General features: G+C 46.6%; 1 protein-coding gene across 2 annotated transcripts in view; it reads left to right on the top strand.

Annotated features, from left to right (window-relative positions):
* The window catches only part of hmcn2 (hemicentin 2), a 103,290-nt gene that overhangs the window by 1,732 nt on the left and 76,558 nt on the right, over window positions 1-25,000 (top strand). For both annotated transcript variants that reach the window (XM_037536256.1, XM_037536257.1), the window contains exons 3-22: window positions 515-673; window positions 961-1,083; window positions 5,909-6,080; window positions 7,722-7,828; window positions 7,933-8,053; window positions 8,134-8,397; window positions 8,764-8,908; window positions 10,175-10,296; window positions 11,754-11,895; window positions 12,127-12,254; window positions 13,635-13,748; window positions 13,842-14,000; window positions 14,133-14,321; window positions 18,323-18,418; window positions 18,533-18,660; window positions 18,786-18,930; window positions 19,157-19,269; window positions 23,602-23,755; window positions 24,017-24,176; window positions 24,531-24,658. In XM_037536256.1, the coding sequence (XP_037392153.1) occupies window positions 515-673; window positions 961-1,083; window positions 5,909-6,080; window positions 7,722-7,828; window positions 7,933-8,053; window positions 8,134-8,397; window positions 8,764-8,908; window positions 10,175-10,296; window positions 11,754-11,895; window positions 12,127-12,254; window positions 13,635-13,748; window positions 13,842-14,000; window positions 14,133-14,321; window positions 18,323-18,418; window positions 18,533-18,660; window positions 18,786-18,930; window positions 19,157-19,269; window positions 23,602-23,755; window positions 24,017-24,176; window positions 24,531-24,658 (2,869 nt within the window). The remainder of the gene's footprint in view (window positions 1-514; window positions 674-960; window positions 1,084-5,908; window positions 6,081-7,721; window positions 7,829-7,932; window positions 8,054-8,133; window positions 8,398-8,763; window positions 8,909-10,174; window positions 10,297-11,753; window positions 11,896-12,126; window positions 12,255-13,634; window positions 13,749-13,841; window positions 14,001-14,132; window positions 14,322-18,322; window positions 18,419-18,532; window positions 18,661-18,785; window positions 18,931-19,156; window positions 19,270-23,601; window positions 23,756-24,016; window positions 24,177-24,530; window positions 24,659-25,000) is intronic.

Below are 25,000 nucleotides of genomic sequence, written 5' to 3' on the forward strand. Positions count from 1 at the left end.
TGAGCTGGATTTGATCAAATTCATTTTATTCAGCAAAAATTCAATGTAAATATATTTACCTTTATTCTTTATTCTGCCATGTTTACATGGCAACACCTCAAACTGATAGATTGTTCTTAAAGAACTTCTGCCCCTCTGTCCCAAAATTCAGCTCAATTTTACAGAAACAACTCAGGGTGGATATAACTCAGGGGGCAGTCGTGGGCTGAAGGTTCGGGATCCAGCCTCGTGACCGGAAGGTCGCTGGTTCGATCCCCAAAGCCGACGGCACATGACTGAGGTGTCCTTGAGCAAGACACCTAACCCCCAACTGCTCCCTGGGCACTGCGGATTGGGCTGCCCACCGCTCCGGGCAAGTGTGCTCACTGCCCCCTAGTGTGTGCGCTCACTAGTGTATGTGGTGTTTCACTGCACAGATGGGTTAAATGCGGAGCTGAAATTTCCCCGTTGTGGGACTAATAAGGGTCACTTAATCATTAAACTCAGTAAATTCTCTTGTCCATGGTCACCTCAGGGTGGAGGAGACTGTCCAGAGATGAGCATTGGTGCCATAAAGAAAGCCCTGGAACTCTCTCTGCCTGGATCCTTCATCTATGTCTTCACAGATGCTCGAGCAAAAGATTATCGGTTAAAACAAGATGTTCTACAGCTGGTGCAGCTCCGCCAGTCTCAGGTACAGTACATATACACACGTATAGTACACCCACACAGGAATAGTGCACATACACACGTAGAGCACGCCTACATAAGTATAGTACACGTACACAGGTATAGTACACTTCCGCAGTTATAGTACACTTATGAAGGTATAATACACCTATACGTGTATAGTGCATATACACAGGTACAGTATAATAATAAAGATTCTTTTTTTCTGCTGAAATGGCTCAAAATGCTCAGGTCATTCTTCAGGTTCCACTGTTGACACTGAGTGAGTGTCTCACTGCTCTGTGTGTGCAGGTTGTGTTTGTGCTGACGGGCGATTGTGGAGATCGTTCTCATCCAGGTTACAGAGCGTATGAGGAAATCGCTGCCACAAGCTCTGGTCAGATCTTTCACTTGGACAAACACCAGGTCAACGAGGTGAGACACACCAAAACAAACACACACATAACTGCTAACCAGGTCTGACCCTATCCACCCCAGTGAGCGCCTCCCATATGACTCCCCCGGCAAGGACATTGTCTCTATGCTTGACCACATCTCAGTTTCTGAATTTATTCCTGACCAAGCCTCAGTTTCTGTCCCTTTTGCTGACTGTAAATGTCCAGAAAGAGACAGAGTGAGCAAGATGAGAGAGACAGAGAGAGTGAGAGACATGATTAGAGAGAGAGAGAGAGAGAAGGAAACAGAGAGAGATGAATAGAAAGAGAGAGAAAGAGATTAATAGAGAGAGAGAGAGAGAGACTGAGAGGGATGAATAGAGAAAGAGACAGAGAGAGATGAATAGAGAGAGAAAGAAAGATGAATAGAGAGAGAGACTGTGAGAGGGAGAGAGACAGTGAGAGAGATGGAGAGAGAGAGAGACAGAGAGAGATGAATAGAGAGAGAGAGAGAGAGAGAGAGGAGTAGACAGAGAGATGAATAGAGAGAGAGAGAGACAGAGGAGAGAGAGAGAGACAGAGAGAGAGGAGTACACAGAGATGAATAGAGAGAGAGAGAGAGACAGAGAGAGATGAATAGAGAGAGAGAGAGAGAGAGAGAGTAGACAGAGAGAGATGAATAGAGAGAGAAAGAAAGATGAATAGAGAGAGAGACTGAGAGGGAGAGAGAGAGAGAGACAGTGAGAGAGATGAATAGAGAGAGAGATGAATAGAGAGAGAGAGAGAGAGACAGAGAGAGATGAATAGACAGATGAATAGAGAGAGAGAGAGAGAGACAGAGACAGAGATAGATGAATAGAGAGAGGGAGATTAATAGAGAGAGAGATGAATAGAGAGAGAGAGAGAGAGACAGAGAGGAGTAGACAGAGAGAGATGAATAGAGAGAGAGAGAGAGAGATGAATAGAGAGAGAGATGAATAGAGTGAGAGACAGAGAGAGAGACAGAGAGAGATGAATAGAGAGAGAGAGAGAGATGAATAGAGAGAGAGATGAATAGAGAGAGAGAGAGAGAGAGAGATGAATAGAGAGAGAGATGAATAGAGAGAGAGAGAGAGATGAATAGAGAGAGAGATGAATAGAGAGAGAGAGAGAGACAGAGAGAGATGAATAGAGAGAGAGAGAGAGAGAGATGAATAGAGAGAGAGAGAGAGACAGATAGAGATGAATAGAGAGAGAGATGAATAGAGAGAGAGAGAGATGAATAGAGAGAGAGAGAGAGATGAATAGAGAGAGAGAGAGAGACAGAGAGAGATGAATAGAGAGAGAGAGAGAGAATAGAGAGAGAGATGAATAGAGAGAGAGAGAGAGAGAGACAGAGAGAGATGAATAGAGAGAGAGAGAGACAGAGAGAGATGAATAGAGAGAGAGATGAATAGAGAGAGAGAGAGAGAGATGAATAGAGAGAGAGAGAGAGAGAGAGAGAGAGAGATGAATAGAGAGAGAGAGAGAGACAGAGAGAGATGAATAGAGAGAGAGAGAGAGAGAGAGAGAGATGAATAGAGAGAGAGAGAGAGACAGAGAGAGATGAATAGAGAGAGAGATGAATAGAGAGAGAGAGAGAGAGAGAGATGAATAGAGAGAGAGAGAGAAGCACTAAGACGTGCAGTTTCCTCTGTGTGTTTGTAATCTATCAGGCCGTTGATCTGACTGCTCTGAGGGTGAAACTGGTAGAGGGGGATGTTGGTCATGCAGTGTGTTCTTCTGAGCAGGGGGTCCGTGGGGGATGAGCACACATGTGGTTCTCATTAGAGCTTTTCCAGCTGTAAAGTCTGAGAGGAAGCAACTGCTGTAAGCGCTCGGGGGGGAAGGGGGAAGGGGGGTGGGGGTGTCAGGCTAATGAAGGAATTAAAAAAACTGGACATGATGTCTTTCATTCTTCACAGCTTAAATATGTGTTGGGTCAGCCTCGTTACCCAAAGCGGTCAGTGTTTTGGTTCAGTGTGATGAACGAAACCCTACAGCCTGAAAAAGTCTTAAAAGAAGAGCCTGAATTTCTTCTGTTCTATAAGGTCCTGTTCTTCAGGCGTCTGCAGGGTGATGCTGTCAGTGGTCATTTAGGCCTGTGCCGGTTTGGCTGTTTGTGCTCAGACAGACGTTGGCATGTCTTTGTTCTGCAGGGTAATGACTCATTTCTCACCTTCAGTCGACTCACAGCCTACAGGCTCAATGCTGAGATCACATCTGCTCTTTAAAGCCCAGGCAGCCAGCCCTGCTCCCCGAGAGTCAGATTACACTGTAACCCCCTCAGCTCAACCCGCAGACGAGTGAATGCCATGTTAATGAAGCAGCACTGCTGCTGCACTGAGGGCTCTCAACTAAAGTACCGGACAGTAAAGATGCTGTTTATGGTCAGCAGCAGCTGCACAGTGTATTTTCTCTCTGACAGTCTGTCTCCTTTTCACCAGCCTTCTGTTTAAATCTGGAGTAGCTGAGAGACAGAGAGAGAGAGCAACAGGGAGAGAGAGAGAGAGCGACAGGGAGAGAGAGAGAGAGAGAGAGGGACTGTTAACAACACTTTATTGTAACCACGTCTCATTAAAGTGTGTAAAAGTGACTTCAGGCCCTCAAACCAGCAATAAAAGCAAACACGTTGCTGAATAAATAAAAGATAATAAAAGAATAAACATAAAAATAAATAAATGCAAAAAGCCCAAAATCCACTTTGTGTTAAATAAAATCAGGTGCAAAGCAAAGTTCACCATCTAAAACCCCGCAGCACCACACCACTCTAAACGTCTCCAGGTCAGATAGACACTTATAGTAGTTCAAATCAATCAGAATCCCTGATCTGACCAGCCTAGAGAAAGTCCGTACTACGTCGGAGTCGGCTGCCTGCGCGACATGATTTCTCCAACTCGTGTCCACTGCCAGTTTGGCCTGACCAAGAATCAAATTCAGTAGCTGGCACTTGAACCTCTCCCTCTGGACATATTTAAAACCAAGGATAAAAATACGAACAGTAAAAATCACATTAAAAGACAGAAATACTGTCTTTAAAATGTCAAAAAGGGGACGCAGCCTAAAACAGTGCATAAAAGCGTGAAACACTGTTTCCCTCTCAAAACAAAAAAGGGCATCCTGGAGTGACCTCTGGATTTAAAACAGAAATAAAAGAGTTAACAGAAACAATTCCATGTAAATCCCTCCACTGTAGATCTGCCACTCTTTTAGTTAACGGTGGTTTATACAGTGCTCTCCACTGTGGCTTCACCTCGTCAGCGAGACCCAGAGCATCTCGCCACGGCGTGTCGGTCCTGTTCTCCAGTCTCTTCCTATTAAAAACCTTCACACAGGCCGAGCAGCTGCCAGAGACTGAACTCAGGTCCATTCTCAGCTCTTCTGCACGGTCCAGGAGGGGGCCCTGACACCCCTGCAGGTCAGGAACAATGGTAACCTTGGGGAAGGGGTCATCCTCATCAGGGCTGAGCACTCCTTCACCATAGTCCTTTATCAGTCCCCGTTCCTCAGAGGACAGCACCGACCTCCAACACTGCAGGAGTTTGGCCACTAAACGCAAGGACCTCACCCCCAAGCACACCGCCAGGTCCTCTACATGGTCCAGACCAGGTCCTGCAACATCCACTAGATGACGGAGGGTAAAGATGTTGGAAGAAGCAAGAACCCTGGTGCACCAAGGCCAGAGATCTTCTCTCTCAGCTGCACAGGAGAGGCTCGATTGATAGCGAGTACAACATGCCAGAGAGAGCACAGCCGTGTCTGATGCCTCTGTGGACTTTAAAAGGAGCACACAAACCACCGGTAACCGTTAAGAGAGAGAAAGAGAGAGAGATGGGGGGAGAGAGAGAGATGCGGAGAGAGAGAGAGATGGGGAGAGAGACAGGGAGAGAGAGAGAGAAAGAGAGAGAATGACTGAGGAGAACGAGGCAGAATGAACTGTGAAGCGGGTCCATGGTCTTGGCCCAGAATGGCATGCCCACTCCAGGTAAGGGGAAAGGTCTTGCCCCAGGTGGTGGAATTTAAGTATCTTGGGGTCTCGTTCACGAGTGATGGGAAGAGGGATGGTGAGATCGGCCGCAGGCTGGGACAGGTGGCAGCAGTAATGCGGTCACTGTACCGGACTGTAGTGGTGAAGAGGAGCTGAACCATAAGGCAAAGCTCTCTGTTTACCGGTCGGTCTACATCCTGACCCTCACATATGGCCATGAGCTGTGGGTAATGACCGAAAGAACGAGATTGCGAATACAAGCGGCGGAATACACGAGCCTCTTCGTCGGGTGGCGGTTACATTCTATTTGATAGTGTGAGAAGTTTGGCCATCCGGGAGGAGCTCAGAGTAGAGCCGCTACTCCTCCGCATTGAGAGGAGCCAGGTGAGGTGATTCGGGCATCTGATTTGGATGCCCCCTGGACGCCTCCTGGTGGGGGTGTACAAGGCACGGCCTAGAGAGACAAGACATTGGGATCATCCTAGGACCCGCTGGAGGGATTATATCTCCAAGTTGGCCTGGGAGCGGCTTGGGGTCCCCGGGAATGAGCTGGAGGAAGTTGCAGGGGAACAGGGTCGTCTGGGATTCTCTGCTCTCCCAACTGCTACCGCAACCCTATCTGGACTAGCGGTCAACAATGATGATGATGATGACGATGAGGCAGAATGATTTAGAAGAATGAGGCAGAATGACTGAGGAGAATGGGGCAGGACGATTTAGGAGAAGTCTGAATGACTCAGGAGAATGAGGCAGAACGGCCCATGGTGATGATGCAGAATGGCTTGGGAGTCTAGAACCCATTTACTTTTTGTTACAAGAGGCAAATATTGAAATAATCTATCCTGTTATATCTTTTCAGGTTCTGAAATGGGTTGAGGAAACCGTCCAGGCCATGAAGGTCCACCTGCTCTCATCTGACCATGAGACTGACCAAGAAAGCAAGTGGGAGGTGCCCTTTGACCCCAGCCTCAAAGAGATAACCGTGTCCCTGAGTGGTCCAGCTCCACGTATTGAGCTCAGAGACCCGTTTGGTAACTTTAAAGATCCTAAAAACTCCTTACAGTAACTCTAAAGCTGTAACACCTCTTAACAGCAAGGCTGAGTTCGGACTGCAGGTGAATCAGATTCGTTTCTCAGATCAGATCTTTTGAGGCGACTGTCCACGCTATTATGCAGATGATTAGAACAGATTGTTGTGGTAACAACGTTGTCAGTAGCTACACTATATTTCCAAAAGTATTCGGTCGTCTGGCTTCACACACACATGAACTTGACTGACATCCCATCCTTAATCCATAGGGTTTAATATGATGTGGGCCCACCCTTTGCAGCTATAACAACTCTTCTGGGAAGGCTTTCCACAAGGGTTAGGAGTGTTTATGGGAATTTTTCATTGTTCTTCCAGAAGCGCATTTGTGAGGTCAGACACTGATGTTGGACGAAAAGGCCTGGCTCACAGTCTCCACTCTAATTCATCCCAAAGGTGTTCTGTGGGGTTGAGGTCAGGATTCTGTGCAGGCCTGTCAAGTTCTTCCACACCAAACTGGCTCATCCACGTCTTTATAGACCTGCTTTGTGCACTGGTCCGCAGTCATGTTGGAACAGGAAGGGGTCGTCCCCAAACTGTTCCCACAAAGTTGGGAGCAGGAAATCGTCCAAAATCTCTTGGTGCTGAAGCTTTAAGAGTACCTTTCACTGGAACTTAGGGGCCGAGCCCAACTCCTGAAAAACACCCCCACACCATGATCCCCCCTCCACCAAATTTTACACTCACTGCACAGTGCAGTCAGACAAGCACCGTTGACAAGTCCAGTGGTGGAGCTTTACACCACTGCATTCCACGCTTTGCATTGCACTTGGTGATGTAAGGCTTGGATGCAGCTGCTTGGCCATGGAAACCCATTCGATGAAGCTCTCTATGCTGTTCTTGAGCTGATCTGAAGGCCACATGAAGTTTGGAGGTCTGTAGTGATTGACTCTACAGAAAGTCGGTGAGCTCTGCGCACTATGCCCCTCAGCATCCGTCGTTTTACGTGGCTGACCACTTCGTGGCTGAGCTGCTGTCGTTCCCAATCGCTTCCACTTTGTTCCCACTGACCCACTGACAGTTGACTGTGGAATATTTAGTAGTGAGGAAATTTCACAACTGGACTTGCTGTACAGGTGGCGTCCGATCACGGCACCACGCTGGAATTCACTGAGCTCCTGAGAGGAACCCATTCTTTCACTGTCTGTAGAAGCAGTCTGCAGGCCAAGGGGCTCGGCTTTAGAGCTTCCAGACTGAGACATATCTGTAAAAATCTGATTACAGTTGCATTTCAAACCACCTACAGATCTGGTTTGGATGTGATTTGCAAAACAACAGCAACAACAAAATGCTCTTATTTTAATAAATGAAGTCCTCCACACCAGCTATGAGCTCCAGAGCAGAATGTGACACTGCATCATGTTGTGATGTTGAACTTAACACAAATATTCTTGTAATCCTGCTGCATCATTAAAATCTGTTTGAACTAGACCAAACGTGAGAAGGAGAGAGCTGTACAGCACTGTAGCTCAGTTCTTCCACCTGATCGTCGTTCCATAAACCTGTGGGCTTTGAAACACAGATACTGTATGTTGTTGATCTGAAAACCTGTTGAGCACCCAGAGAACGGCTGTATTTTGTTTAGGTCGGACTGTTGGAGAGAGGCAGGGCTTGACGGAACTGCTGAACATTCCAAACTCTGCTAAAGTGGTCAGCCTGAAGAACCCTCGTCCTGGCCTGTGGACGCTAAAGGTGCTGTTTGATTTATTCAGTCTACTATCACACTGCAGACCTGAGCACCTGTCAGTCAGAGACATTCCTCACACAAATGTAAGATAAATTTCCTTTATCTGTAGGTCGCCTGTAGTGGACGCCACACTCTCAGAGTGACCGGAGTGAGTAATCTGGACTTCAGGGCAGGATTCTCCAGCATCCCGGTCACAGAGTTCATTAGGACCAGGGAAAGGCCCATCAAAGGTACTGTCCATCATCCTGTCTGAGTAGGCGCTGGTCTGATGTTTGTTGATGTTTGTTGATGTTCCTACGTGTTTCTGCAGGTGTTCCAGCGCATGTGCTGCTGAAGTGCTCTGGCCTGAAGCCCCCTGGTGTGGTCAATAGTATGGAGTTGGTGTCCACAGTGGGACGTTCACTGCGCTATATTCCAGTGCCTTTACCTCCAGACGGAGGAGCAGGTGGACTCTGGAATGTTCCAGAGTTTCGGACACCCTCTCAGGGCTTCTTCCTCAAAGTGCTGGGCAAAGATGGAGACGGCTACGACTTCCAGAGACTCTCCAGTGTGTCTTACACCAACATTAACCCAGGTACCATCTCTCTCTCTCTCTCTCTCTCTCTCTCTCTCTCTCTCTCTCTGTCTCTGTCTCTCTCTCTCTTCTCTTTTTTTCCTTTTTCTCCTTTCCTGATGTGCTGGTGGTTGTGTTGTCTGTGGTTTGTTGCTGTAAGTGCTGTTGGTTCAGGCTGAGGCTGTTTCTTCTGAACATTCCTGTTTGTTGATCTCTCTCTCCCTCTCTCTCTTTCTCTCTTTGTTTCTCTCTCTCTCTGTGTCTCTCGCTTTCTCTCTCTCTCCCTCTCTTTCTCTCTCTCTTTCTCTCTCTCTCTTTCTCTCTCTTCCTCTCTCTCTCTCCTTCTCTTTTTTTTGTCTTTCTCTCTTTCTCTCCTCTGAACTGCAGGAGCTCCCGTGGTGACCGTTCCTGCAGCAGTTAAGATTTTGTCCATGCGGTCTGCTCTGATTGACTGTTCTGTAGAGAGTGACCTGCCCTTTAAACTGACCTTCACCAAAGATGGATTGGTGATAGGACAGGAGAAGAGCTATGAGTGAGTGTTGTTTTCTTTTTTCTCTTTTTATAATCTCTCTCTCTCTGTCTCTCTCTCTCTGTCTCTCTCTCTGTCTCTCTCTCTCTCTCTGTCTCTCTCTCTCTGTCTCTCTCTCTCTCTGTCTCTCTCTCTCTCTGTCTCTCTCTGTCTGTCTCTCTCTGTCTCTCTCTCTCTCTCTCTGTCTCTCTCTCTCTCTCTCTCTCTCTCTCTGTCTCTCTCTCTCTGTCTCTCTCTCTCTCTCTCTGTCTCTCTTTCTCTCTCTCTCTCTCTCTCTCTCTCTCTCTCTGTCTCTCTCTCTCTCTCTGTCTCTCTCTCTCTCTCTCTCTCTCTCTCTCTCTGTCTCTCTCTCTCTCTCTCTCTCTCTCTCTGTCTCTCTCTCTGTCTCTCTCTCTCTCTCTCTCTCTCTGTCTCTCTCTCTCTCTCTCTCTCTCTCTCTCTCTCTCTCTCTCTCTCTGTGTCTCTCTCTCTCTCTCTCTGTCTCTCTCTCCCTCTCTCTCTCTCATCTGAGCTTTGTGCTGTTTGTTACACTGTAAACACTTTTGCAGCCGTTCTCTCCGCAGAGATACTCTGAGGAGAACAGCTGGAGAAATGAACATCTGTTGAGCTTTTTTTCCTCCAGCTGCTGATGGGATGTCATTTTTCATCCCTTCATTTTTTCCTTCGTTCCTGTGAACCGTTAGAGAGCGCAGCTCTGCACTGACGTTCATCTCAGGTGTTTATAAACGAGAGTCTCCACAGAAAATGAAATACCGTGTTTTGTGTCTGTTTTAAATGAGACCCATATGAGACGCGTGCGACTCACAGACCTGTTTAACGTGTTTCATGTGGCTCTGAATCACAGTGAGATTTTAATCACATGCTTTTCCTCTCGCTGGAGCTTTATTTCAGTGAGCTCCTCCGTTAAAGGAGCAGCGATGCCTCTGTTTAGTGTCAGGTGGGCGGAGTCTTCTCCATATGCAGGGGGTGTTGGGAGGATTTGGCAGTTGAATGTTGTTTGGAGTGACAGATACATTTACGTCTATAACACCTGGATACGCTGTGTGTCAGACGCCCTGAAGTGGCTCCAGAGATCAGATTAAATCTGATCTGAATCTGAATCTGAATCTGAATCTGAATCAGAATCAGAATCTGAATCTGAATCAGCTCAACCCAGATCTAATCCTGATACTCAAGACACACAAAAGGTCCACATCACCGTCTTAATGAAGAAAAACACATTGAATATCACACTGTTTTACGTGTGTGTGTGTGTGTGTGTGTTTCAAGGTCTTCTGCTAGAGCATCATGGGAGATTTCTCATGCTTCACTGAAGGACGAGGGTATATATGAGTGTGTGGCTCGCAGTGTTGCTGGAGTCGGACGAGCTCTCACACACCTCTCTGTTACAGGTACACACACACACACCTCACTGTTACAGGTACACACACACACACACACACACACACCTCACTGTTACAGATATCAAATCAAATTTATTTGTAGCGCTTTTTACAACGGATGTTGTCACAAAGCAGCTTTACAGAATTCCAGAAAAGACAAAGTTTCAACAGGACTGTAAGAATGTACAGAAACCCCCTGGTGGGCAAGCCAGGGGCAACAGTGGCAAGGAAAAACTCCCTCAGAGCTGAGGAAGAAACCTTGGGAGGAACCAGGCTCACCAGGAGGGACCCGTCCTCCTCTGGTCAGACTACCTACAGAGTTATTATAGTACTAATATTAATAGCAGTAATATTGGTATTAGGAATAACTAGGAGTCTATGAGAACATCAGTGTAGGGTGGGCAGCTAGTCCAAGGCAGGTGGTGGCAGCTGGGGCGTGGGCAGCTGGTCTGAAGTGGGCAGCAGGAGGGCTCAGCAGTCGGTCGTCCTTCAGTGTCCAGCCGGACATGTGAGTGATTGTATACTCGGAAAGAAAGCAGGGAGAGGGAATTAGTTTTATTCTATCCGTTTGTACATAAACAGGGAATGTGAACATTCCCAGAGTGTGGATAACGACTCCGGCAGATCTGACTATGACAGCTTAACTAACAGGAGAGAACCAGAAGGACACACATACACACACACACACACACACACACACACACACACACACACACACACAGACACACACACACTCCCGCATTAGCTCTGTAGACCCTCAGTCTGCCAGGAAGTTGTAAAGGAGAAAAAACATTCCGTAATGTGGGAACCGTTAACAGCCAGGAAGTTTCTGCTGGCTGGCTGAAGAGCTTCACTGATAGAGCTGTAGGTCACTGTGACGTCCAGATTATCCTCACTGTTCTCGTTAACCCTTTAACACCAGGACTCAGTGGACGTGCACCATCCTGCTGCCATTCTGTCCCACTGTCGCTCTGTCCTGCTGCCATTCTGTCTTACTGTCCCCCTGTCCTGCTGCCATTCTGACCCACTGTACCCCTGTCTTGCTGACATTCTGTCCCACTATCTTACTGTCCCTCTGTCCTGCTGCCATTCTTCTTACTGTCCCCCTGTCCTGCTGCCATTCTGTCCCACTATCTTACTGTCCCTCTGTCCTGCTGCCATTCTTCTTACTGTCCCCCTGTCCTGCTGCCATTCTGTCCCACTATCTTACTGTCCATCTTTCCTGCTACCATTCTGTCTTACTGTCTCTCTGCCCTGCTGCCATTGCCATGGATTTGGCATTTAGAGATGTGTTTTTTTTATTTATCTGGGCGATCAGCTGGGCTAAATGGAGCATAAAATCGAAATGTGATTTGAAGAATATTTCCCATGTTCACAACTGAAAAAGCTTTGTGACAAAAGATAAATCCTGAGGTGATGATGAGCCTGGTGAGTCATCAGACTCTTCTTTTGGATTTCCTCTCCAGAGGCCCCACTTGTGGTTGTGTTTCCCCACACTCTGAGCTTCACTCTGGGGGAACAGATCCGCCTCTCCTGCTCTGCCTCTGGATCTCCCTCTCCCAAAGTCCACTGGAGTCATGACAACATGCAGCTCACCGATCATCACAGGTAATAAATCCCACTGTCCATCAACACACGGTGCACATTTTGGAGAAGGCCTCTTTAATCTGTGCAGACAATATTGTTAGGATTTCATTTTTTGTGTGTGTTTTTATAAAATATTAACAAATAGCATTTTTGCTGTTGTTTTTAACAACATATATAAAAATGCTGTAAAAAATGTAACAAAGTGTCAACAAGTGTCTTTGTGCTTAAGATGCTGTTTCTGCCATGTTTCAGAATGACCATCGCTCAGTCCGGCACACTGACCATCAGAGAGGCTGTACCAGAGGATGCTGGGAACTACACATGTTCAGCCAGCAATGAGGCTGGCACAGCTTCCCAATCCACTACTCTCAGCTATGCAGGTTGGCTCAGATTGATCATCTCAGTGGGAGGATTGATAATCTAAATCGGGAGATTGATAATCTGAGTGGGAGGATTGGTAATCTAAGTGGGGAGATTGATAATCTGAGTGGGAAAATTGGTAATCTAAGTGGGGAGATCGATAATCTGAGTGGGAGGATTGGTAATCTAAGTGGGGAGATTGATAATCTGAGTGGGAAAATTGGTAATCTAAGTGGGGAGATCGATAATCTGAGTGGGAGGATTGGTAATCTAAGTGGGGAGATTGATAATCTGAGTGGGAAAATTGGTAATCTAAGTGGGGAGATCGATAATCTGAGTGGGAGGATTGGTAATCTAAGTGGGGAGATTGATAATCTGAGTGGGAAGATTGGAAATCTGAGGGAGGAGATTGATAATCTGAGTGAGAGGATTGGTAATCTGAGAGAGGAGATTAATAATCTGAGAGGGAGGATTGGTAATCTGAGAGAGGAGATTGATAATCTGAGAGGGAGGATTGATAATCTGAGAGGGGAGATTGATAATCTGAGTTGGAGGATTGGTAATCTGAGAGAGGATATTGATAATCTGAGAGGGAGGATTGGTAATCTGAGAGAGGAGATTGATAATCTGAGTTGGAGGATTGGTAATCTGAGGGAGGAGATTGATCATCTGAGTGGGAGGATTGATAATCTAAATCGGGAGATTGATAATCTGAGTGGGAGGATTGGTAATCTAAGTGGGGAGATTGATAATCTGAGTGGGAAAATTGGTAATCTAAGTGGGGAGATCGATAATCTGAGTGGGAGGATTGGTAATCTAAGTGGGGAGATTGATAATCTGAGTGGGAAGATTGGAAATCTGAGGGAGGAGATTGATAATCTGAGTGGGAGGATTGGAAATCTGAGGGAGGAGATTGATAATCTGAGTGGGAGGATTGGTAATCTAAGTGGGGATATTGATAATCTGAGTGGGAGGATTGGAAATCTGAGGGAGGAGATTGATAATCTGAGTGAGAGGATTGGTAATCTGAGAGAGGAGATTAATAATCTGAGAGGGAGGATTGGTAATCTGAGAGAGGAGATTGATAATCTGAGAGGGAGGATTGGTAATCTGAGAGAGGAGATTGATAATCTGAGTTGGAGGATTGGTAATCTGAGAGAGGATATTGATAATCTGAGAAGGAGGATTGGTAATCTGAGAGAGGAGATTGATAATCTGAGTTGGAGGATTGGTAATCTGAGGGAGGAGATTGATCATCTGAGTGGGAGGATTGATAATCTAAGTGGGGAGATTGATAATCTGAGTGGGGAGATTGATAGTCTGAAAGATGATCGGAATATTTTACCTAAAAGTCAGAATATGTCTTTAAACTCTTTTGTTTTTTTTGTTTTCTTTCTTAGAGCCACCCAGTATACATGCTGTGCAGCAGGTGGTGACGGCTGTAGTCGGAGGTGATGCAGTTCTGGAGTGCAGAGTCACAGGCATCCCGGATCCACTGGTCAAATGGAGAAAAGGTGAAGACGCGATTTCAGAGGCTCTCTTATTTTTTCTGGAAAGATGCATTTTGATGAGTTTTGTTGTTTGTGTTTATTCTGTGTGTGTGTCAGGACTGCTGGAGTTGGGGACAATACAGTTTCCTGCGTGGCAGATTAACCGTGGAGTACTGCACATTCCGAGAGCTCAGGAACCTGACGCTGGAGAGTACGTCTGTGAGGCGTCCAACCAGGCCGGGTCATCTTCAGCCATGGTTACACTGCAGGTGGGAGGTGAGAACGTTTTCAAGGAAGTATCTAATAACAGCTTTAAAGATCTGTACTGAAATAGGTGCATTACGATGTTCGTACCCCAAATCCTCTCCCTCTCTTTTTCTCCCTCTCTCTCTCTCTCTCTCTCTCCAGCTGCTCCTGTTTTCTCCAAGACTCCTGTGGATGTGAGTGTTAATGTGGGTGATAATGTTACCCTGCCATGTTCAGCTCATGGATCCCCCCCTTTGACTGTTGCCTGGCGCCGGATGGATGGACGCCAGATCTCCAACCAGACATCTGACCCTGTGACCTCACTGCCCTCTGCACCCCTTCACATCCACAGTGAGTTCACCCATCTGTACGTCGCATTTAGCAGCACATGCAGGTTTGGTTCTGAGCCTCAGCAAATGCAATGTTAATTTCATATTATGATAATATTAAGGATCTGTGCCTGGGCTTATATGTCCATTCAGCCCTGAGAGTCAAATCTGTTAAAAAATAAGATTCACCTAATCAGCCATGTCCAGATTCCTCTCCACCAGCCACGACAGTCTTGAGAAATTTAAGAAGATTTTCTGTGTTTTTTTCTTACTTAATTCTCAAGAAAAAGTTATGGATTCTAGTAATGTCTTAAAAATTTCTGAAGGATATTTCTAAAAACATGCTATTCTTGAAAACATTGTTTTTAAATACGTTCTTAATCTTACGACAGACTCTCACTCATCTCGGGATGTATTGATGAGTTGATCATCTGCCTCTGCTACTCCTCATCCTCGATTTTCTTTCCTGTTGGCTGTTTCTTCCTTCATCACTGGGCCTCATTCTCCAATATCCTCCTACATTTGTTCTTAACCATGTTCTTGAGAGAGGTTCTAAGAAAAAGTCTGTATCAGATTCATGTCTTGTTCTTAAAGCACAGAACGGTTCTCACCTCTGTGCTCTTGAGTGTGTGTAGATTCTGTTCTTACCTGAAAGCAAATCTCCCAGATGAGAATCCTGGTGAGTCGGAGTCTTTATCAGAACCACGTGAGTGGCTTTAAGAAGGAATTTCTTCTGAAGGACGGTTGGTGAATGAAATCCAGAGCTAATACTTCTTAGTGTTTGTCTTAAAAACTTCCACAGCTTTTTTTCTAAGAAAGCCTTCATGGACCCGGCCCCTGATTTCCAGCCAGTTTATAGCCAATGATGGTCCTCATTCCACTCCAATCCTCCCAGATGTTATTCCTCTCCAGTTGGTCCCTCTAGCTCTCTTTTCCCCCTGCTTTCCTTATCCCTCTGTCTCCTGACCTGAGGACCTTTTATTCAGCAGTTCCTCCAGGTCTTTGCGGTCAATGTTTTGTAAGAGGAGGAACTGGTGTACTGTCTTTGTAGGAGTTGTGTTATCCACACAAAGTGGATGTAATCTGTAACACAGACCATGATGAAGTCCCTCAGTCAGTGTCATCTCCATGTAACTCAGAAAGCGAACCCCAGTTCATCTCAAGTCAAAATGCTTTTCTCTGTACCAGTACACAGTGGAGTGAAATTCCTCCAGAAACATCCCGGTGCAACAAGGAACAAACAGTACAAAGTGTGAACGTGCTGACATCGCGTGCAAACAAAAAATCAAACTAGAAAAAATAAATACGATAAATTAAAAAGCCATTAGACACAGTAAACAGACAGGACAGTGCAGCACCAACACAGCACTCATTCTGGACATGAGGTCGTGGAATAAGGTGCAGAGATATTAACCTGCTGTGATCTGAGAGTCATGCAGTCAGATGACAGACAGAAGCACAACAGTTACTGAGGTAGAAAAACCAGAGTAAAACAGGAGATGAGCCTTCTTCAGTCTCCGCAGGAAGTAGAGGTGGTGCTGGGCTCTCTTGGCTATGGAGTTGGTGTTGAGAGACCAGGTGAGGTTCTCTTGGTGCTCCTGACGATGTCCACAGCAGAGCAGAGTGATGTTTCAACAGCGAACTTGATGATGTGGTTTGAGCTTAACTTTGCAGTGCAGTTGTGAGTCAGTAGAGTGAACAGCAGTGGACTGAGGGGCAATGGTGCTCAGTGTGGTGGTGCTGGAGATGGTATTTCCTATCATGACTAACAGAGGTCTCTCAGTCAGGAAATCCAGGATCCAGTTACAGAGGGAGGTATTCAAGCCCAGCAGGCTTAGTAGTATTAATGTGCCTCATGACAAGCCTCTCAAAGCACTTCATGATGATGGGAGTGAGTGCAAGGGGATGATAGTCATTGAGGCAGGACACTGGAGACTTCTTCGGCACAGGGATGATGATGGTGGACTTGAAGCATGTTGGAACGACCGCAGAGCTCAGAGAGATGTTGAATATGTCCATGAGAACATCAGCCAGCTGATCAGTGCATTCTCTGAGCGCTCTGCCTGCTATGCTGTCAGATCCTGGTGCTTTTCGTGGGTTGACTCTGTGTAGAGTTCTCCGCACATCAGCAGTGGACAGACACAGTACCTGTTCACTTGGAGGAGGTATCGTTTTCCTCGCCATTGTGCTGCTCTGTGCCTCAAACCGAGCAAGTTGTTAAGCATGTCTGGAAGGGAGGCATCACTGTCACAGGCAGGTGGAGGTGACTTGTAGTTGGTGATGGCCTGGATGCCCTGCCACATGCGTTGTGTGTCAGCAGTGTTCTGAAAATGATCATGGATTTTCTTTGAGTAGGCACACTTAGCCTCTTTGATGGCCTGGGAGAGCTTGGCTCTTGCCACACTGAGGCTTGCTTTGTCCCTTGACTTGAAAGCCTTGTTCTCAGCAGCCTGCGCACGTCTGCAGTCATCCATGGTTTCTGGTTGGGGTGAGTTGTGACGGGTTTGGAGACAGAAACATCATCAATGCACTTGCTGATGTAGCCAGTCACTGATTCTGCATACTCCTCCAGGTTGATGAAGTCAGTAGCTGCTACTGTGAACATCTCACAGTCAATGTGCTCAAAACAGTCCTGAAGGGCAGAGATAGCTCCTGGCGGCCAGGTTCTTACTTGCTGCTGGTCTGGTTTGGCACGTCTGATGAGCGGTCTGTATGCTGGGATGAGCATCACAGAGATGTGGTCTGAGTAGCCATAGTGGGGGCGGGGCTTGGCCCTGTATGCGCCAGGGATGTTTGTGTAAACAAGATCCAGCACGTGAGCCCCAGGGGCTGCAAAGTCCACATACTGATGAAATTTGGGGAGAACTGACTTTAGATTGGCATGATTGAAATCACCGGCAACAATAAACAGTCCGTCTGGGTTTGTGTTCTGGAGGTTGCTGATAGCGCTGTACAGCTCATTCAGTGCGGCATTAGCATCTCCTCATTTACATTTTACATTTACATTTACAGCATTTAGCAGACGCTCTTATCCAGAGCGACTTAAAAGAAGTGCTTTGTCAATCTAGAGAAAGTATCTTTGCTAGTTACCAATAGCTTAGAGAAAAAGACAGACCTGAGCTCAGATACTGCTAGAAACAAATATGTCACTGCAGACACCAAGAGAAAAAGAAATGGAGTTGAACGCAGAACTATGTGCCATTCAATGCAATACAATAACAATAAGATACAATACAATAAACTACAATACAATAAACTACAATACACAGTGCAGTACAATAAAATAAGTGCAGCTTATAATTCAATGTCCTCCAGTCTGCCCTGCAGAACCTCCTCAGCCTCCTTTATTCGCCTCCTCTCAGTCCTGTGGTAACAGTAAGCTGGTGAAGTGTGAATCTCTTGGTGGGGATCAGATGAATCTGGTCTGTCTGGTGGAGGCAGAGCAGCAGGCTGTGTGTCTCTGTCAGCCTTTGTGTTTCGTTCCACAGTCTTGCTTTCTTCTCCCGCTGGCTTGAGCTTCAGTGCTTTGACAAGCTAAAGATGCAGCACCAGCAGTTGCTGCTGTGCGTAGGTGAACATCTCAGATGAGCTTAACAGGGAATCACAAGGGGCAGAAAAAGCAGCTCAATCAAAATATGACTGATAACTTAAATCTGGTTGACATCTAATATCTAATATTTCATATAAAACACCTTTTCAGTGTTTGGTCAGGAGGCTGCCCCTGATTGGTTAAAAGATTGCCCCAATTAGTCAGAAAACTCTCCCTGATTGACTATAAGGCTATTTGTGATTGGTCAGAAGGCTGCCCTTGTTTGATCAGAAGGCTGGTTAAGATCTGAAATCCCAAATTTAACAGGTCCTGGAGGAAGTTTTGCAGCTAAGTTGTCATGGGAATTTATCCTGGCAAAGTTAATTAGCTGGTTAATCAAGAAGTCCTGTTTTGTGAGATGGAGCACTGATTGTTTGTTCAGGTTTGTTTGTTTATTTGTAACCTGTTTATAACTGATGCCATTCTCTCTGCAGGTGTTTGGGTGGATGATGAAGGTGTTTATGTATGTGAGGCCAAGAATCAGTTTGGTTCTGTGAAGGTCAGCGCCAGACTGAGCATCACCGGCTTAGGTGTGTGTGTGTTCATGTTTCTTCATATCGGATCTGTTCCTGAATTAGTTTTTTGTTGTATGTGTAGCTGCAGTGTTTGTTAGTTGACTCTTTCTGTTCTAAACTGCTCCACAGCACCACCTGTGTTGGCTCAGGGTTCCTCTGAGGTCTCAGCTGTCCGTGGTGAGTCCTTCACTATTCCTTGCACGCTGCTGAATGGGATTCCTCTGCCTGAATGGATCTGGACTCATAATGGACGGCAGGTGAGTGTCCACTTTAGAATGTGTGCTGGAGTATTGATGATTGATTCATTTGGGCAGTTGTAAGTAAGCAAGTGAGACAGTGACACAGTTTTAATTAAACAGGTCTGAACTGTTTGACCTCATAGATTCAGGCGGGCGGCAGAGCATTCCTCAGAAGTGATGGCAGCCTGCACATGGACAGAGCCACCCTCGAGGATGCTGGGAAATATGTGTGCACAGCTGTGAATGTGGCTGGAACAGCCAGTTTATCAGTAATCCTGCACATTCACGGTAAGGAAGAAATCCAGCACTGAATCCTATCAGTGAGACATTGATGTGCTGCATTGTTTATCATTTAGTTTCAGTTCTTACCTGCTTATCTCACAGCTCAGTTATAATTAGCTTTATCTCTTGGCTGCTGTGGTGGTCAGCGCATTAGTGCTCAGCTGTAGACAGATATACAGACTGATGATTGGTGCTCAGTGTTCAGATTTAACTAACAGCTTTACCCTCACAGTGCCTCCTGAGATCAGTGCTGGTCCTCTGCAGTTTGAGGCCAGTGAGGGTGTTCCCATCACTCTACCGTGTGAAGCTTCTGGAATCCCGAAACCCACCATCAGCTGGTCTAAGGTGGGAAACAGTCAGTCTCTTACTTTTTGGCGCTTCTAGTCTGGAGAGTAATTAAATATTGTGCTGTGATAAAGTGTCTCTGTGAAGCACCTTTAACCATACATACGGCTGATAACCAGAGAAAGCTTTGGGGTTTAGGGCTGATGACCAGAGAAAGCTTTGGGGTTTGGGGCTGATGACCAGAGAAAGCTTTGGGGTTTGGGGCTGTTGACCAGAGAAAGCTTTGAGCTTTGGGACTGATGGACTGATAGCCAGAGAAAGCTTTGAGGTTTGGGGCTGATGACCAGAGAAAGCTTTGGGGTTTGGGGCAGATGACCAGAGAAAGCTCTGGGGCTGATGACCAGAGAAAGCTTTGGGGTTTAGGGCTGATGACCAGAGAAAGTTTTGGGGTTTGGGGCTGATGACCAGAGAAAGCTTTGGGGTTTGGGGCTGTTGACCAGAGAAAGCTTTGAGCTTTGGGACTGATGGACTGATGACCAGAGAAAGCTTTGGGGTTTGGGGCTGATAACCAGAGAAAGCTTTGGGGCTGATGACCAGAGAAAGCTATGGGGTTTGGGGCAGATGAGCAGAGAAAGATCTGGGGTTTGGGGCAGATTAGCAGAGAAAGATCTGGGGCTGATGACCAGAGAAAGCTTTGGGGTTGGGGGCTGATGACCAAAGAAAGCTTTGGGGTTTATGGCTGATGACCAGAGAAAGCTTGGGGCTGATGACCAGAGAAAGCTTTGAGGTTTGGGGCAGATGACCAGAGAAAGCTTTTGAGGTTTGGGGCTGATGACCAGAGAAGGCTTTGGGGTTTAGGGCTGATGACCAGAGAAGGTTTTGAGGTTTGGGGCTGATGACCAGAGAAAGCTTTGGGGTTTGGGCCTGATGACCAGAGAAAGCTCTGTGGCTGATGACCAGAGAAAGCTTTGGGGTTTGGGGCTGATGACCAGAGAAAGCTCTGGGGCTGATGACCAGAGAACGCTTTGGGGTTTAGGGCTGTTGACCAGAGAAAGCTTTGAGCTTTGGGACTGATGGACTGATGACCAGAGAAAGCTTTGGGGTTTGAGGCTGATAACCAGAGAAAGCTTTGGGGCTGATGACCAGAGAAAGCTATGGGGTTTGGGGCAGATGAGCAGAGAAAGATCTGGGGCTGATGACCAGAGAAAGCTTTGGGGTTTGGGGCTGATGACCAGAGAAAGCTTTGGGGTTTATGGCTGATGACCAGAGAAAGCTTTGGGGCTGATGACCAGAGAAAGCTTTGAGGTTTGGGGCAGATGACCCGAGAAGGCTTTTGAGGTTTGGGGCTGATGACCAGAGAAGGCTTTGGGGTTTAGGGCTGATGACCAGAGAAAGTTTTGAGGTTTGGGGATGATGACGAGTGAAAGCTTTTGGGGTTTGGGGCTGATGACCAGAGAAAGCTTTTGGGGTTTGGGGCAGATGACCAAAGAAAGCTTTGGGGTTTGGGGCTGATGACCAGAGAAAGCTTTGGGGCTGATGACCAGAGAAAGCTTTGAGGTTTGGGGCAGATGACCAGAGAAGGCTTTGGGGTTTGAGGCTATTGACCAGAGAAAGCTTTGGGGTTTGAGGCTATTGACCAGAGAATGCTTTGGGGGTTTGGGGCTGATGACCAGACAAAGCTTTTGGGGTTTGGGGCTGATGACCAGAGAAAGCTTTGGGGTTTGGGGCTGTTGACCAGAGAAAGCTTTTGGGGTTTGGGGCTGATGACCAGAGAAAGCTTTGAGGTTTGGTACTGTTGATCAGAGAAAGCTTTGAGGTTTGGGGCAGATGACCAGAGAAAGCTTTGGGGTTTGGGGCAGATGACCAGAGAAAACTTTGGGGTTTGGGGCCGATGACCAGAGAAAGTTTTGGGGTTTGGGGCCGATGACCAGAGAAAGCTTTGGGGTTTGGGCCGATGACCAGAGAAAGCTTTGGGGTTTGAGGCAGATGACCAGAGAAAGATTTGGGGTTTGGGGCTGATGACCAGAGAAAGTTTTGGGGTTTGGGGCTGATGACCAGAGAAAGCTTTGGGGTTTGAGGCAGATGACCAGAGAAAGATTTGGGGTTTGGGGCTGATGACCAGGGAAAGCTTTGGGGCTTGGTACTGTTGACCAGAGAAAGCTTTGGGGTTTGGGGCAGATGACCAGAGAAAGCTTTGGGGTTGGGGGCAGATGACCATAGAAAGCTTTGGGGTTTGGGGCTGATGACCAGAGAAAGTTTTGGGGTTTGGAGCTGATGACCAGAGAAAGCTTTGGGGTTTGAGGCAGATGACCAGAGAAAGCTTTGGGGTTTGGGGCAGATGACCAGAGAAAGTTTTGGGGTTTGGGGCTGATGACCAGAGAAAGCTTTGGGGTTTGAGGCAGATGAGCAGAGAAAGCTATGGGGTTTGGGGCAGATGAGCAGAGAAAGATATGGGGTTTGGGGCAGATGAGCAGAGAAAGATCTGGGGCTGATGACCAGAGAAAGCTTTGGGGTTTGGGGCTGATGACCAAAGAAAGCTTTGGGGTTTATGGCTGATGACCAGAGAAAGCTTTGGGGCTGATGACCAGAGAAAGCTTTGAGGTTTGGGGCAGATGACCCGAGAAGGCTTTTGAGGTTTGGGGCTGATGACCAGAGAAGGCTTTGGGGTTTAGGGCTGATGACCAGAGAAAGTTTTGAGGTTTGGGGATGATGACTAGTGAAAGCTTTTGGGGTTTGGGGCTGATGACCAGAGAAAGCTTTTGGGGTTTGGGGCAGATGACCAAAGAAAGCTTTGGGGTTTGGGGCTGATGACCAGAGAAAGCTTTGGGGCTGATGACCAGAGAAAGCTTTGAGGTTTGGGGCAGATGACCAGAGAAGGCTTTGGGGTTTGAGGCTATTGACCAGAGAAAGCTTTGGGGTTTGAGGCTATTGACCAGAGAATGCTTTGGGGGTTTGGGGCTGATGACCAGACAAAGCTTTTGGGGTTTGGGGCTGATGACCAGAGAAAGCTTTGGGGTTTGGGGCTGTTGACCAGAGAAAGCTTTTGGGGTTTGGGGCTGATGACCAGAGAAAGCTTTGAGGTTTGGTACTGTTGATCAGAGAAAGCTTTGAGGTTTGGGGCAGATGACCAGAGAAAGCTTTGGGGTTTGGGGCAGATGACCAGAGAAAACTTTGGGGTTTGGGGCCGATGACCAGAGAAAGCTTTGGGGTTTGGGGCCGATGACCAGAGAAAGCTTTGGGGTTTGGGGCCGATGACCAGAGAAAGATTTGGGGTTTGGGGCTAATGACCAGAGAAAGTTTTGGGGTTTGGGGCTGATGACCAGAGAAAGCTTTGAGGTTTGGTACTGTTGATCAGAGAAAGCTTTGAGGTTTGGGGCAGATGACCAGAGAAAGATTTGGGGTTTGGGGCAGATGACCAGAGAAAACTTTGGGGTTTGAGGCTATTGACCAGAGAATGCTTTGGGGTTTGGGGCTGATGACCAGACAAAGCTTTTGGGGTTTGGGGCTGATGACCAGAGAAAGCTTTGGGGTTTGAGGCAGATGACCAGAGAAAGCTTTGGGGTTTGGGGCTGATGACCAGAGAAAGCTTTGGGGTTTGGGGCAGATGACCAGAGAAAGTTTTGGGGTTTGGGGCTGATGAACAGAGAAAGCTTTGAGGTTTGAGGCAGATGACCAGAGAAAGCTTTGGAGATTGGGGCTAATGAACATTCCAGTTGTTTAGTCATGATGTCATTAATGTCATTAATAACACAAGTGTTTTTACATTGTCTTATTACATACAAAGGCAATCTCATCAGGACAGGACAGGGAAGAGACGTCAGAGAGTGGTAAATCATGAAGTGAAGCAGAAAAAGTCTGATTTCTGTAAGGCAGCAGGTTTTCTTTGAGCGCCTGTGGAAATTCAGTAAAATGATGGATATGCCCTGAACAGCAATGCTATAAGTCCAGTTCTTCTGTGTGGGAACCCAAAGCCGACGAGCAGTGCTATAAAAACAGTAGACATAGTTAAAGTGTCAATGTGTACATTAAAGTCTGATAGTAGACGCACAAACTGCAGATGAATCTGAGAGAAAACTAGTTGACGGATTAACACAGCAAGTAGTGGAACTAGACGTGATACTTTACCTACGACATGTTCAGAAGAAGTTCCTCTGAAAGAGTCTATGGTATTAAAGGTAGTTTAAGCCGAAAGAAGTTGCAATTTGTCTGATAGTGAGCGGCAGTTTAGTGAGGTCTACTAGTGTCCTCACAGTTCATATCCGTTTCTTGGCTGTGGTCAGAAAAGTGTAGAATCACTACCACGGCGTCCACACTGAGCAGGGAGAGGGGTGTGCATATGACCTCAGTGAAGGACCTGTTTCTGAGCATTTTGCACTGTCCATTTATTCTCAGGGTGAAGAGCGCCTCCCTGTGGCCACAGTGGTTGCTCAGAGTGATGGAAGCATCTACATCTCCAACCCAACTGCAGAACACGCAGGACGCTATACATGCATGACTAGCAGTGAAGTGGGCTTTGCCAGCAGAGAAGTTCTGCTGAGCGTTAACAGTAAGAGCTGCACTGTCCGGCGGCGCCAGCACGCTCAGTTCAAACCTTTAGCTGTCTGGGTTTTCTTTGCTAAATGCGATTTTGAGTCTGGAATGCAGATTTTAAATTATTCTACTGTTTCTTTGCCACAAGTTACAGTTCTTATAATTATGATATGAATAATTAAGATACATTTTCAGCTGTTTATTAAAAGTGTAACCAAGTGTCTGTTTGTTTGTTTGTGTTATGATTGTGTTGTTTTATCTCCATTTCCTTCTCCAGCCAGGCCCAGGATCCGTGGTGTAGATGAGAGCACACAGATGGTTAAGGTGGTGGCAGAAGTGGGGTCAGAGGTCATCCTGCCATGTGAAGTTGAAGGTAGCCCCGCCCCTGTGGTGTCCTGGAGTAGAGATGGACAGCCCATCCCTCCAGTTACAGCCTGGTACGCCCCACACACTGTAAACACCGCACACACTGCACACTGCACACACTGCACACTGTACACACTGCACACTGTACACACTGCACACTGCACACACTACACACTGTACACACTGCACACTGCACACACAACACACTGTAGACCCCACACACTGCACATATTAAACGCTGCACCCACTAAACACTGTACACACTATACACAACACATACTGTACACACATACAGACGACACCAAACTGCAGACAGAATGCGAGGCTGTACGCTTGGCTTCGCTCATCCCTCGAGACTTTCGTTATTCTGATACTGGGATATTCCAGTCATCTCCCTGTCTGACCTTTGACCTCTGGGTCTGCAGGTTTGCTGTGCTGCCCTCTGGTTCTCTGAAGATTATGGAGGTCCAGCTGATGGACAGTAAACTTTACACCTGCTCTGCCTCTAATCCAGCTGGAAACATCTCACTCACCTACAGTTTACACGTTCATGGTAACTGTACCTTCCTGCTATATCCTCTTTTTCTCTCTCTCTCTCTCTCTCTCTCTCTCTTTCTCTCTCTCTCTCTCTCTCTGTCTATTTCTCTATCTCTTTTTCTCTGTCTCTCTCTCTCTCTCTTATCACAACAGTAGAAGTGAACAACAAAAACAGAAGAAGATAAAAAAACATCAATGATAATAATTAATGATTAGAATCAGAATGTTAAATTATTATTATTATTATTATTATTATTATTATTATTATTATTATCACTTTATATTTGTAACCAAACAATTCTAACCCCATGAAGTTCAGTGGGCATATGCAGGGTGGGGGTAAGTGGAGTGAGGGTAT

Source organism: Pygocentrus nattereri, chromosome 29 (assembly GCF_015220715.1).
Source record: "Pygocentrus nattereri isolate fPygNat1 chromosome 29, fPygNat1.pri, whole genome shotgun sequence".
Classification (NCBI taxonomy): domain Eukaryota; kingdom Metazoa; phylum Chordata; class Actinopteri; order Characiformes; family Serrasalmidae; genus Pygocentrus; species Pygocentrus nattereri.